Source organism: Ovis aries, chromosome 1 (assembly GCF_016772045.2).
Source record: "Ovis aries strain OAR_USU_Benz2616 breed Rambouillet chromosome 1, ARS-UI_Ramb_v3.0, whole genome shotgun sequence".
Lineage (NCBI taxonomy): Eukaryota > Metazoa > Chordata > Mammalia > Artiodactyla > Bovidae > Ovis > Ovis aries.
The window spans coordinates 190,463,722-190,478,749 of record NC_056054.1 but is presented as its reverse complement, the minus strand read 5'-3'; the positions used below and the strand labels follow the sequence as shown (position 1 = coordinate 190,478,749).

The 15,028-nt window shown below is 43.8% G+C and overlaps 1 protein-coding gene across 7 annotated transcripts in view; it reads left to right on the top strand.

Annotated features, from left to right (window-relative positions):
• The window catches only part of SLC12A8 (solute carrier family 12 member 8), a 151,174-nt gene that overhangs the window by 42,840 nt on the left and 93,306 nt on the right, over positions 1-15,028 (top strand). For all 7 annotated transcript variants that reach the window (XM_042232562.2, XM_042232567.2, XM_027956607.2 and 4 more), the window contains one exon: positions 1,378-1,609. In XM_042232562.2, coding sequence (XP_042088496.1) covers positions 1,378-1,609 — 232 coding nt within the window. The remainder of the gene's footprint in view (positions 1-1,377; positions 1,610-15,028) is intronic.

Here is a 15,028-nt window from a genome sequence, read left to right as displayed (position 1 = left end):
ATAAGGGTGGTGTCATCTGCATATCTGAGGTGATTGACATTTCTCCCAGCAATCTTGATTCCAGCTTGTGTTTCTTCCAGCCCAGTGTTTCTCATGATGTACTCTGCATATAAGTTAAATAAGCAAGGTGACAATATACAGCCTTGAAGTACTCCTTTTCCTATTTGGAACCAGTCTGTTGTTCCATATCCAGTTCTAACTGTTGCTTCCTGACCTGCATACAGATTTTTCAGGAGGCAGGTCAGGTGGTCTGGTATTCCCATCTTTTTTGGAATTTTCCACAGTTTATTGTGATCCACACAATGAAAGGCTTTGGCATAGTCAATAAAGCAGAAATAGATGTTTTTCTGGAACTCTCTTTTTCAATGATCCAGCAGATGTTGGCAATTTGATCTCTGGTTCCTCTGCCTTTTCTAAAACCAGCTTGAACATCTGGAAGTTCACGGTTCACGTATTGCTAAAGCCTGGCTTGGAGAATTTTGAGCATTACTTTACTAGCATGTGAGATGAGTGCAATTGTGCGGTAGTTTGAGCATTCTTTGGCATTGCCTTTCTTTGGAATTGGAATGAAAACTGACCTTTTCCAGTCCTGTGGCCACTGCTGAGTTTTCCAAATTTGCTGGCATATTGAGTGCAGCACTTTCACAGCATCATCTTTCAGGATTTGAAATAGCTCAACTGAAATTCCATCACCTCCACTAGCTTTGTTCGTTGTGATGCTTCCTAAAGCCCACTTGGCTTCACATTCCAGGATGCCTGGCTCTAGGTGAGTGATCACAGCATGGTGATTATCTGGGTCTTGAAGCTCTTTTTTGTGCAGTTCTTCTGTGTATTCTTGCCACCTCTTCTTAATATCTTCTGCTTCTGTTAGGTCCGTGTTGAGCCCATTTTTGCGTGAAATGTTCCATATGACATTGGAAGAATGTGCTGCTCATTTTTTGCTCATTTCTAAGTTTTAGGTAATTTAAGAAATAATAGTAACACATTCAAAGAAATAGAGAAAACTCTGCGGTTTGCTCAGTGGCCTCTAAGGCTCTGAGATAGGACCCCACACACCTTGTGTTTGTGTTCTCTGTTTAGTTCTTCACAGGGGAGTCTCAAGGTCTCTTTTGCCCAAAGCCCCATCTTCTTCCTCCCATAGTCTTTTCATGTTAGTTACCACTGATAGTCATTCTCCCCTGTGGATGGTGGGAGAGATGTAGGCAAGAAGGAAGGGGGCCCCAGGAAGGGCTCCTGGGGGAGAAGGGCTCGTTTAACCCCCTTGCTGCTTTCTGGGTGTTGAATTCCGAAGGTGAGCAGGGCCCTCAGTGCTGGGCAGCCCTGAGGCTTTTTTTTTTTTTTCCTTGGTGACTCTTCCTACCTGGAGATGCCTGTCAGTGTGTTGCAGGTGCCATGTACATCACCGGCTTCGCTGAATCCGTCTCGGATCTGCTGAGTCTCAGGAATATCTGGGCCGTGCGAGGAATTTCAGTTGCTGTGCTTCTGGCCTTGCTGGGGATTAACCTAGCAGGTGTCAAATGGATAATCCGTCTCCAGCTGCTGCTTCTGCTCCTGCTCGCTGTGTCCACCCTGGACTTTGTGGTGGGCTCTTTCACGCACCTGGACCCAGGTAAGCCTTTGGGAGTTCAGTCGCAGGCCTTAGGGGGGTCTGCACTGCTTCCTAGGTGTTGGTAGGTCTGAGATGCAGAATAACGCCTGATAGCCTTTGCCTGCAGTGAGTGTGTGCTGTGCCTGGAGCAGGTGAGAGTGTGTCCTGGTGCAGCTTCTCTTCACACAGACATCTTCCCTTGTACATTGTTTTTTTAAATTTGCTTTCTGTTAGAAAAAAAGAAAATTTAGATAAGGGAAAGAATAAAGTAGAACTGGATTAGACAAAGATAAATTCTTGATAGGAATTGTAGATAAACAGATTTGGGAGTAGGCAAGGTAATAGATTTTATCTGTCTTTTTTTTTTTTTTTTAAAAAAGGACTTGATGCAAACATAACAAATGTTAACAATTGTCATTTCTGGGAAATGCAGACAGATGTATGTTTGATTATCTATAGTTTTCAATATTGATTTTTTAAAACAAAAATATGAATCCACTAAGCTTAAAGAAAGAAAGCAAACAGCTGGATATTCTTTTGCACCATTTGGAAATGGTGTCATATATTGGTAATCAATCAATCACTGTTTACTCTAATCCTGGGTTTTCTGCAGCCTTGATAATGCCTGGCAACTCTAATCCTAGTTCCTATGTTTGAGTTAGAGTCTGTTACCCAAAATGTCCATAACTGTATCAGTAGCTTTGTGATTTGGGACGGCTTGGCGTCAGAAATCTTTGTTTCTCTCCAGAATAGAGAACTGTTCCTCGGATGCTGTAGGAAAAAGATGACTGCCTGATATTTCACACTTTGGGGACTTTGTATTTTTATGGCAATAGTGACTGGACATCTGTGTTGGAATATGGACAGAGAGAGGGCGATGGAGCCCCCAGCTGTGTTAACAGAGAAAAAGGAGAGGAATCAGGAGCAGAGACCAGCTATCTCTAATGGCGGTGGCGGCGACGGCACTATATCTTATGAGCACTTCTGTGCCAGGCATTTTGGCTAGCACCTCCCAGGGCTTATCTCATTATCATAAACTCACGGAGGAGAAACCATTACACTCCTTTTACAGATGAGGAAAGCGGGGATTATATAGTTTATAGTAACACTTGGCAGAGCCGAGTATGAAATGGATCTGTTTGATGGTAAAGCTGTGCTCTTCCCTGAGATGGGAACAGTACCACCGTCTGTCTGTGGTATTGGCTCTGCTTTTTCCCTTCAAGGCTGCCCCTGGGGTGTATTCTAAACAGTCTCGTCTTTCATAAAAGTGTTGGTTGTGGGAAGGTGAGAAATCAGTTGGAACACCCTGATCTTGCCTTTTGCTTTTTCATATGTTAAGATTCATTTGTGGGAAAATAGTCACTCGCCTGAGTTCCTGGAATGCCCCCTACCCTTTGGCCTCCTGGTCCATCCCCCAGAACCTCCAGACTGCCCCATGATCCAGCATCTAAAGTGTTAATCCCTGTACAGTGCGGGACACCCAGGGCCCACTTCAGTGCTAAGGGCCAATGCAGTGTCCGGACTGATCACCTTTAGCCTGAGCTTTGCAGCTTCCCGAACATTTGCAGCATCTCCTTTGGAGAGGAGTGTTTTTTTTTTTTTTTTTTTCCTGGCTTTGCACCATGCTGCTGAGACAGCCCACATCCTGAGAGAGACCTGCTGGCTGTTTGGCCATCAAACTGTCAGTAAAGAAGAGAGAATATATTCCAGCTGCTTTGCCTGGGTCCTTTCCCCACATTGATATGGTTGCTGAAAGAGCATAAGTAGTTAAATTGCAAAGTGATGCTACTGGCTTCTTTGAAACTTCAGTAGGCTGAAGTATTTGCCTTCCTGATTAGAAGTTTTCTTGGCTACCCTTCTGACTTACTCCCAGTATTTCTCCTTCCTTCTGGTCAGTACATTACCAGGGTGTAGTGTGAAATGAAATTTATTTTCAATCATTCCCATAGCAACTGGCCCCTCTAGAATCTGTTTTTGGTATCACTAGTGTTTTATATGGGCTACTTTCTTTGCAGTTAAAAATCTGAACTGAAACTAGACCATAAACCTTCAGAATGGATTTCGCAGAATGGTTGCAACTCTTAAAAAAAAAAAAAAAAGAAAGAAAGAAAAAATGATGTACGCATAGACATTAAAAAAAACAAACAAACAAACTGGAAAAGCGACTGGAGGGAACTAAGCCCAGGTGTTAACAGTGGTCTTCTGCTGAGGTTATAGGCGGCTGTATTATCTCATTTCAACTTTTCCTTCAATTGGTTCAGTCAGTCAGTTCAGTTGCTCAGTCGTGTCCTACTCTTTGTAACCCCATGAATTGCAGCACGCCAGGCCTCCCTGTCCATCACCAACTCCCGGAGTTCACTCAGACTCACGTCCATCGAGTCGGTGATGCCATCCAGCCATCTCATCCTCTGTCGTCCCCTTCTCCTCCTGCCCCCAATCCCTCCCAGCATCACAGTCTTTTCCAATGAGTCAACTCTTCACATGAGGTGGCCAAAGTACTGGAGTTTCAGCTTTAGCATCATTCCTTCCAAAGAACACCCAGGGTTAGTGCTACTTAAAAAAAAAAACAACAGACTTCAGTTTTTAGAGCAGTTTTAGGTTTATAGAAAATTAGGGGTGGGGGAGCTGGGTGGGGTGCTGTCTGTGGGGTCGCACAGAGTCAGACATGACTGAAGCGACTTAGCAGCAGCAGCAGCAGCGCATAGTACAGAAGTCCCTGGATTACCAAGTGGCTCAGGGGTAAAGAATCTACCTGCTAATGCAGGAGCCGCAGTAGACATGGGTTTGATCCCTGGGTTGGGAAGATCCCCTGAAGGAAGAAATGGCAACCCACTCCAGTATTCTTGTCTGGAAAATTTCGTGGACAGAGAAGCTGAGCGGGCTTCTGTCCATGGGGTTGGAGGGTTGGATACAACTGAGCATGTGTACTACGCAATGCAACAGAAGTCACCATATCCTTTCTGTCTCCTTTCCCTACCGGTTTCCCCTATGACACCCTGCATCAGTATGCTTGTTATCACTGGTGAACCAATAGTGACACATTTTATTAACTAAAGCCCATGGTTTAGATGAGGGTTCATCCTTTGTGTTTATAGTTCTATAGGTTTTGACAAATATATATTGATATGTATCCATCATTAGGAGGAGGGCACGGCAACTCACTCCAGTATTCTTACCTGGAGAATCTCATGGACAGAGTAGCCTGGAGGTCTATAGTCTGCTGGGTCACGAAGAGGTGGACACGACTGAAGTGACTTTGCACGCATGCATACATGCATCATTACAGTATCATGCCGAATAGTTGTAATGCCTGAAATATTCCATCTATTTCATTTCCTTCTATCTCTACTCCTGAATTCCTGGCAACCTAATGAATTCACTGATCTTTTCAGTACCTCTATATTTTGCCTCTCCCAGAGTACCATATAGTTGAAATCATACAGTATGCAGCTTTTTCAGCCTGCCTTTTTACACTAAGCATTCAAGGTTTCTCCATGTACTTTTGTGCCTTGATAGCTCATATCTATTACTGAATAATATTCCATTGAGTAGGTATACTACAGACTTGTTTGTGTGTTTTGAGGTTTCTTTTTCTTTTGGTCCATTCACCTATTGAAGGACATTTTTGTCACTGCCAGTTTTGGCAATTATGAATAAGACTTCTGTGTACACTTGTGTGAAGGTTTTTATGAAGATATAATGTTTAAGCCCATTTGAATAAGTACGTAGGAGCATGGTTGCTAGGTCATATGGTAAGACCTTTGTAAGATGTTGCCAGACTGTCTTCCAAAGCGGCTGTAGCATTTTGCATTCACAGTAGCAACAAATGAGAGTTCTTATTGTTCCACATCCTCATCAGCATTTGGTGGTGCCAGTTTCTTGGATTTTAGCTATTCTGGGAGGGGCATATTGATATCTATTGTTGTTTTAATTTGCAGCTCCCTAAGAATATGAGAAGGCAATAGCAACCCACTCCAGTACTCTCGCCTGGAAAATCCCAAGGGCGGAAGAGCCTGGTAGGCTGCAGTCCATGGGGTCGTGAAGAGTCAGACACAACTAAGTGACTTCACTTTCCCTTTTCACTTTCATACATTGGAAAAGGAAATGGCAACCCACCCCAGTGTTCTTGCCTGGAGAATACCAGGGACGGGGGAGCCTGGTGGGCTGCCGTCTGTGGGGTTGCACAGAGTCAGACACGACTGAAGCGACTTAGCAGCAGCAAGAATATGATATTGAGCCTGTTTTCATATGCTCCTTTGACATCTGTATATGTTCTTCGGTGAGGTATCTTTTGCCTATTTTTTGGGTTGTTTTCTTATCATTGAGTTTTAAGAAATCTTTGTATATTTTGGATCCTTTATCAGATATATATTTTGCAAATATTTTTCCCAGGCTGTGGCTTGTCTTTTCATTCTTTTAACAGAGCCTTCTGTAGAGCTGCTGCTGCTGCTAAGTTGCTTCAGTTGTGTCCAGCTCTGTGCGACCCCATAGACAGCAGCCCACCAGGCTCCCCCGTCCCTGGGATTCTCCAGGCAAGAACACTGGAGTGGGTTGCCATTTCCTTCTCCAATGCATGAAAGTGAAGAGTGAAAGTGAAGTCGCTCAGTCGCGTCCGACTCTTGGCGACCCCATGGACTGCAGCCTACCAGGCTCCTCTGTCCATGGGATTTTCCAGGCAAGAGTACTGGAGAGGGGTGCCATTGAGCAGATGTTTTTAATGGTAATGAAGTCTAACGTTAGTTTTTCCTTCTTTCTCAGATCATGATCTTGGTGGTGTATTTAAAAACTCACTATTAAACCCAAGGTCACCTAGATTATCTATGTTACCTTCTAGAAGGTTTATAATTTTGTGTTTTACATTTAGGTCTGTGATCCATTTTGAGTTAATTTTTGTGGAATGTATAAGCTGAGTATCTCAATTTTTTTGGCATGTGGATGTCCAGTCGTTCTAGCACCATTTGTTAAAAAGACTATCCTGTCTTCACTGAACTGTGTTTGATCCTTTGCGAAAGATCAGTTGACTGTATTTGCATGGGTCTGTTCCTGGGCCCTTTATTCTGTTTCCTTGCTCTACTTATCTCTTTTCTAGTATCCCTCTTTTTGGATTCTTATAGCTGTATAGTGTGAGTCTTGAAGGTGGGTAATGTCAGTCCTCCAACTTTGTCCTTTTTCACTAGTGTTATTTTTAAGGTCAGGAAAAACAATTTTTAAAAATATGCTTTAAAGTCTTTCTTTCTCTTTCTTTCAACATAAATGACTTTAAAAAGCCAAACAATCATAAATGTATAAAGAAAAAAGGTAAAGCTTAAAAAAAAAAAAAACAAACCATCCATTTCCCCACTCTGCTCTCCAGAGGGAGATTGGTAGATATTTGTTATTTATTGTTGCTGAACAGATTACTCCCAGATTTAGTGGCGCAAAGCAACAATAAGTATTTATTATTTCTTGCCTTTTCTGTGGGCCGGGAATTTGGGTATGGTTTGGTTGATGGTTCTGGTTCAGGTTTTCTCACGAGGTTCAGGGACTGCAGACTTATTAAAGCTTAGCTGGAGCTGGAGGATCTGGGTGGCAAGTTGGTATTGGTTGCTGGCAGGAGGCCTCAGTTCCTCTCCATGTGGTCCTTTCCAAAGAGCTGTTTGAGTGTCCTCGAGTCATGAGGTAACTGGATTCCCCAAGGACAGACAAGAGAGAGAATGAGCAAGAGAGAGCATGTGCAAGAGAGAGCCATCCTTTTTATGATCTAGCCTCAGAAATCCCATAGCAGCACTTTTACCACAAACTGTTAGACGTGAGTGACTTAGTCTGGCCCTCATTCAAAGGGAGGGGATTTAGTTTCTTACCTTTTGAATGGAGAAGTGTCAAAGGATTTGCAGACACATTTCAAAACCACAGTAGTTAATTTTAAAATCAGAAAACAAATACACTTGTCAAATTTTCCTTTTCCTTTTATTTCAAAGACAAAGTTAATGTTTTACATTGTAAATTTAAAAAAATTTTGAAATATAAAGTAAAAAGTGAAAATATTTTCCCCTTACTCCATTCTCCCACTCCCATTCCCAGAGGGAGATTGTGAATATCTTTCCAGTCTATTTTCTATACGTGTACAAGCATACATGCACATGTTTACATACATAAACATGTAAATGTAGTTCTTTGTAAAAATGTAATTCTATATTGTTTTGCTGCACTTCCTTTCCCACCCAATAATATATCCCAGACACCCTGCAATGGCAGTACATTTAGGATTCCCTTGGTCTTTTATGACACCTGCAGAGTATTCCATATCCATATAAAACATTAATTTATTGATAGATATTTAGGTTTTCACAGTTTGTTGTTATTACATGTTGCCAACATGAATATCCTTGTACAAAATTTGCAGGATTATTTCTGGAGGATTAAGTCTCATCAATAGAACTCATAGGACAAAGATGAAGCACATTGAATATTTTATTAGGTACTACCAAATGGCCTTGTAATAATGTTGTTCCTTTCTGAACACCTAGTAATAGTATATAAGAGTTCTTCCCCATACTCTTGACAGTATTGGATATGTTCAGTCTTTTAAATTTCTGCCATGTGCTGGGCAAAAATTGTGATCTTTTTGAAATTTTTCTTAAGTCATTACTGAAGATAATTTTATTCATTTTTTAAATTGCCACTTGTATTTCTTTATCTTTGCATTGTCTGTACTCTTATTTTTCCTTTAGATTGTCTTACCTTTTAATGTATTGGGTTGGCCAAAAAATTCATTTGGGTTTTTCTGTAAGATGTTATGGGAAAACTCAAAGGAACTCTTTTACTAACCCAATATTATAGCTCTTCTATCTAACAATTAATTCAACATAAAGCAGATATTTATTTAGCTTTATGTTAGTGCTAGACAATGTCTGTTATATGTTGAAAAAATTTTCCTAACATGTCATTTTTTCTTTTAGTATTAATTTTTATAAAATATATTAATTTTGAGTCACATTGTATATTCTGATTGCTTTTTGTATATTTTTCAACTTTTCCTAAAATTAAGTTTACTCCATGTATTAGTTTCCTAGAACTGCTTTAATGAATTACAACTTGGTGACTTAAAACAGCAGGAGTGTACTCGCCTCCAGCTCTGGAGGCTGAGCATCTGAAATTGAGCAGGGCTGCATACCCTTCAAAGGCAATGGAGGAGAACGTGTCCTGCCTCCTCCCACTTCTCATGGCTGCGGGAATGCCTTGGCTTGTGGCCATACCACTCTCATCTTGCCTCTGTCTTCACATGGCCTTCTCCTCCCCTTGTCTGTGCTCTGTATGTGTCTTGTAAGGCCAACTTGTCATTGGAAATAGGTCCAACCTGGCTAATCCAAGATGATCTCACTCAAGAGCCTTGCTGCTGCTGCTGCTGCTGCTAAGTCACTTCAGTCATCCCCGACTCTGTACGACCCCATAAACGGCAGCCCACTAGGCTCCCCGATCCCTGGGATTCTCCAGGCAGGAACACTGGAATGGGTTGCCATTTCCTTCTCCAATGCATGAAAGTGAAAAGTGAAACTGAAGTTGCTCAGTCGTGTCCAACTCTTTGCGACCCCATGGACTGCACCACCAGGCTCCTCCGTCCATGGGATTTTCCAGGCAAGAGTACTGGAGTGGGGTGCCATTGCCTTAATTGTATCTGAAAAGATCTTTTGTCTTTCCAAATAAGGTCACATTCACAGGTTTCCAGCAGTAGGATGTGGACATCTTTTGGCAGGCCACCAGTCAATCCAATACCTTCCATTTTTTTCATTTGCCTGATTTTCTAGGTGATTACCACTATTTTAAAAGGTTCTCCACATAGCACTTTCAGATACTTACCAGGCATTTTCTCCTGTGCTCCCTTTGTTCCATTTCCTCGTGGAGACTCCCTCTTCATCGTCCTTCTGTATGGACAGTCTCAGGCCTGGGTCTTGGCTGTTGTACTGGCACTTGCATTCCCTGTTCCCGGGTGTTGGTTCCTGTCGTCTGTATCCCAGGTCATCCTCTTTTATCTATGATGGGATATGTTACTTTTCCACTTTCACATGTGATTGATAGGAGATGTAAAAATCTAGGCTGAAAATCATTTTCCCTTTTGTAATACTGTGATCTATAATTATGTAGATATATAGATAGATAGATGTGGTCTTCATTCATTCCTGGCATGGAGCCCCTAAAATCCTTAGAATTTGCAGTGATGAGAACTCTAAGGTGTCTTTGTATTAATTAGATGACTTATGGAAGGCGTCTCAGGATGGGGCCTGGTTGCTAATGGAGCCAACCTTGTGGTTTCAGCGTTGGAACTCTCAGTCACCCTCCTTCCCCCACCTCAGGGAAGAGAAGAGTGGTTGGAGATTGAGCTCAAACCCCAGTGACCAAGGATCTAATCAACCATGCCTGGGTAGTGAAACTGTCATAAAAACCTTAAAGGGCTAGGTGTGGAGAGCTCCTGGGTGGGTGAACACATGAAGATGAAGAGAGAGTGGCTTCCAGAGAGCATGGACGCTCCATACCTTGCCCTGTGCATCTCTTCCATTTGACTGTTGTTCAGTTATATCCCTTTGTAATAAACCGGTGATCTAGTAAGAAACCTGTTTCTCTGAGTCCTGTGAGTCACTCTAGCAAACTAACTGAACCCAAGGAGGGGATATTTGGAACCTCCCATCTGTAGCCTGTAGCTCAGAAGTACAGGGGACAGCCTGGACTTGGGAGGGCCATCTGAAGGGGAGCAGGCAGTCTTGTAGGACGGAGCCCTGAGTTGTGGGATATGATACTCTCTATGGGTAGACAGTGTCAGAATTGAACTGAACTGCAGGACACAGAGCTGAACTGCCAGAGAATTGCTTCATATGGGGAAGTAAACGCGAATCACAGTCTCCGAAGTTTGCAGTCGTTGTTCCACCTTCCATCCCTCAGTGACATCTTGGAGGTTGGTGCTAGTCTGATTTCTGCTCTTGGTAACCTGTTTCTTCTCCTCAGAGTGCTTAGGATCTTCCCTTTACCCTGAGTTTTACAGTTAATATAATGAAATTTTTTATTAATTGGGCACTCAAAGAGTCAAATATGACTCAGCACCAAGACAGGCAAGCAGGGGCCCTTTCCATCTGGAATTTTCAGCAATTTCTGTGACAGTTTCTTCTCCTTTGTTTTCTCGGTCTGTTTTTGTTTGCTTTCCTTTTTAAATTTTCTTGATTTCTGGCTAGTGTGATGGTGGGGTGCCTGGTGTGAACCTCCTCTTGTATTTCTAATCTTCCTTACAGTTTATTCCTTTTTTCCCTCCTACTTTATGGGAGAGTTCCTCACTTTTATTTGCAACCTTTTAACTGATTTTTTTTGCTTTGTCCATTAATTTCCAAGAGCTCTTTGTTGTTCTCCGTTAATTTTAAAGGCATATCTTATTCTTGTTTTACAGATATCGTATCTCCTTTTGACTCCTTCAACCTATAGAGGTTTTATTTTCTTTTGAAATTTTCCTTTGCTGTCTACATCACCTGGTTTTCCAGGCTTCTTTATTCTGTTGTATCCTCTTTTGTTCTCTGTGATAATTGCTGGAAGCGTCCTTCAGTGCTTTCTTATAGTCCTTGGTCATTTCTTTGTGTTTAATAATGAGGCTTCTGAAATGCTGATTGGAAGTTCTCTGTGCAGAGTGGTGGTTGGCAGGGGGGCATCACTGTCGGGTGACCCTGTGGCAGACGGGGCTGTTTCATCAGAGGTCTCCCAAATGTCGGTTTCTGTAGGTCTCTCCTCTGGCGCAGTTCGTATTCTCTAGGAAGTTCTCCAGTGTCCTGCCAGGGGCGTGCCTGACTGCCGCAGTCCTGGGAGCAGGGTGGAGAGGGGGAGTGGCGCTGGAGGCCTCATGGTCAGGATGCAGACTTGCCCTCAGTCTGATGGCTTTCACCTGGCTCGTCCTCCTCTCCACCCAGGTCACTATGTCCTATCTCAGCCTTCCGTCTCAAGCCGCTGCGTTGTAGCTCTCGTTTCTTGTCTAAACTTCCCATGACAGTGCATCTCCTCACCACCTCCCTTTCCTCACCTCCCGACTCCCTAGCCTGCAGGTTGGCAGCACGAACCCTCTTCCTTTCCCACCTCCCAGTCTGTCTCTTCCGAAACATGCATCATTGCACAGTGCAGAGTTCCATTACTATACAAAGCTAAATAGCGTGACAACTTAATTTAAACAAGGTACTCCCAAGCATTTGTTTGGCTTAAAGCTTCTACAGTGCCATTTTCTTGGATTATATTTTCATTTGTGTGAGATGAGTGTCATGCCAAAATGATTTTATTGCTGGAGAAGTCGGGCAGATAGAAATACATTTTAGAAAATAAAGTGACATGTGACACCTTTTAATTCTTTATTCTGCATTTAAAACTGAAATGATGCATCTCCAAGCCTAACTTTTGGTAATCTAGGAAGATTGTTGCCAGGCCTGGCGGTGTGGTGCCTTCCACTCGTGGGCCCACATTGCAAACGCTGGTCTGCCTTGGCCCCCTCCACCAGGGTGGCTCGCTCGATGGAGCACAGCAGCGGCCAGCAGGTGCCTTGAGCTGAGCCGGCAGGTGGGAGCTGGTGCTGCTTGGTGAGAGAGGCGGGTTGTGCTCGCCTGCAGGGAAGGCCACAGCCGCTTCTCAGGAGCTATAGAGGGAGTGGGTCCACACGCCTGACTCTGCTGTCTATGAAATTCTTCTATCTGAGGTCCGACTGACTTCTCAATCTCTAAATCCAGAACTATTGCTCATTTCTTATTCTTGACCCCTGTTGGGCCACTGACCACTGTCCCAGCCTATTCAGGCTGCTGTATCAAAATGTCATAGACTGGGCGACTTCTAAACAGCAGGTGTTTATTTCTCTAGGCCCAGAGGCTGGAAGTCCCAGTACTGAGGTGCGGCCTGCTTCCTGCTTCATAGACCGCTGTCTTCTCACTGTGTCCTCACATGGAGGGAGAGTAAGCAAGCTCTCTGCGGTCTCCTTGATAGGGGCACAGATCCCATTCCTGAGGATTCCTGCTTCATGAGCTGGAACTCCAGCTTTAATCACTTCCCAAAGGCCTTGCCTCCTAACACCATCACATTGAGGGTCAGGTTTCGGCATGTGGATTTGGGGGCGGGGGACACACACCTTCAGTCTGTAGCAATCAGACTGTGCTGATTGGAAACGGTCTCTTCCTGTTTCTTCTAGGACACAGCATTGTCTTGACTCTCCTCTTAGTCTTCCTGTCCCCTGCTGTGGGCAGTGGGCCCAGGGTCCATCCTGTGCAGTCAGTGCTTCTCTCTGTGCTCTTCCTCTGGGAGCCTTCCCGCATCACTGAAGCCTGGGTGGCTCTTACCAGCTTCTCCAACTTCCTTGAGCTCAGCTCCACAGTGCCAACTCCGTGGATGTCTGAGCATCACCTTGACTGAGACAGAAGCAGGCTGAGCTACTCAGTTTCTTTCTCCTCTTTTTATTTATCTTCTCCTCCTTACTCTCTCCCCCCAAAACAATAAACAAATAATTAGCTAATCTTCTGAATTTCCCCAAGCCTGGAAAGTTGGTGTTAACTTTTATTTCTGTGTCTAGCTTAAATCCTCCTATCTTTTTCAGTCTCACAGCTCTTACCTTAGATCAGCAGATGTCATTTCTTATGTGGGCTGCTTAGATGATTTCTAAATCTAACTTTATCCCTCCAAAATCTTCTCATCCATCGCCTATAGGCAGCCAACATCTCCTGTGTGCTAAAGCCAGATTATCTTTCCTAAAACAGTGCTTTGCTTGTGTTCCCCAGGTTAAACATCTTCAGTAGCTGTCTGTTGCCTATAGGACAAAATCCAAACCCATTTGGTTTTCAGTCAATAAGCTTCATTATTTCATTCAGTAAGCCCTAAGTTACTCATTTGGTTGTACCTCCAGCTTTGCACCTCTCTGAACCCTCTTCTTCCCCTTGATATATACTGGTTTATAAATACAGATGAATGCAACTGTTTGTATTTCTAGAATTCTCTTTACCATTTTCCTTTAACCTAAGTTCTTGCTCTTGGGTGAAATAGGGGAGAGAGTATAAGCAGATGATATAGTCCAAAATCTGGGAGCCTGTGTGGTCTGAGCAAGGTCAGATGTTCTGAGCCTGGTTTTCTCATTGGTAAAAATGAAGATAAAAGTAATGTTTACATATCCAGGTTGCCTTCCTGCCCAGCTCAGTGGGGCAGGCAGGCTGAGGGAGTTCAGTTGAGGTAAGAGGCTGCAGCAGTCTGCTCAGACCCTGAGGGATATTCATGAGGGCATTTGAGACTCTGGTTCCTCAGTAAAGATTTTAAAATGTACTGATGAAATACTTCAAATATACAGGAAATAATATAACAGATGCTCGTCTATTCACACCCCGAATTTCATGGATAATATTTTGCCAGGTTTGCTTCAGATCTCTATTAAAAATAAAAATAAATGAAGCATTACAAACATAGTTTAAGCTGCACTTTTACGACCTCCCTCTTCTCCCCCGGGCAACCACGTGCCTGAGGCTGATGCATGTCCTGCCTGTACATTTTAATTTTTCTACCGTCTGTAGACAGCCACAATGGATTTCTGTGGTTGTTTAGTGTTTGAAGATTGTACGTACCTTTAATCATACTGCATGGATCCTTTCACCTGATAAATAATTGTGGATGAATGAGTTATTTTGCAGTTGGCTTTTTTCACCCAAGGTATTTGTGAGATTTATCTGTGTTATGACATTTACCATTTCATTCATTTTAATTGCTCACAGTGTCACCAGAGACGCAGACAAGTAAGCCGTTACTAGGTTGTGGAAAGTACCATGACAGGGGTTTACACAGGGAACCTGGGGTTGTGGTGGGCTCTCAACCCAGCCTGAGAGTCAGGAAAAGAGATTCCCCCTGAGCTGATTGTTGCAGGAATACAGGGTTTAGAAGAAGAGAAGGAAAGAAATCTTACAGGGAGGGAAGCTTATACAAAGACCCAAGAGAGTATACAGCGAGGGTGCCTGGGGTTGGGGGTGGTGGGGAACAGGCAGTGCCGGCTCACCAAAGGCCTTGTCTGCTGCGCCAAGGGACTTGGGCTTTCCTTGAGACTCTGGGAAATGTGATAGTATTGTTATATTTTAGAAGACCAGTGGCTTGAGACAGGGGTGCAGAATGGAGGCAGAAACCCGATTTGAGAGGCTGTTGTTGGTAACCCAGAAAAGTAATGGTGATGCAGCCCTCTGCTGTGGGGGAGGGGCCGGTGAAGGAGAGATGGTGAGAGGCATCTCATCATCGAGATGGTGAGAGGCGGTGCAGGCGGAAGAGACAAGGCTGACCCCCGGGCTGGCTGGGCTGGCTGACTAGTGTCCTGCACGGGATCTGGCAGGAGCAGGGCCGGGGTGGGGGTTGGGGGGCGCGGCGGGGGCGGTGAGGGGTGTGGGAATGTAAGAGGTGAGTGAAGATCTGGCGATCCAGTCATAAGCGGTGCGG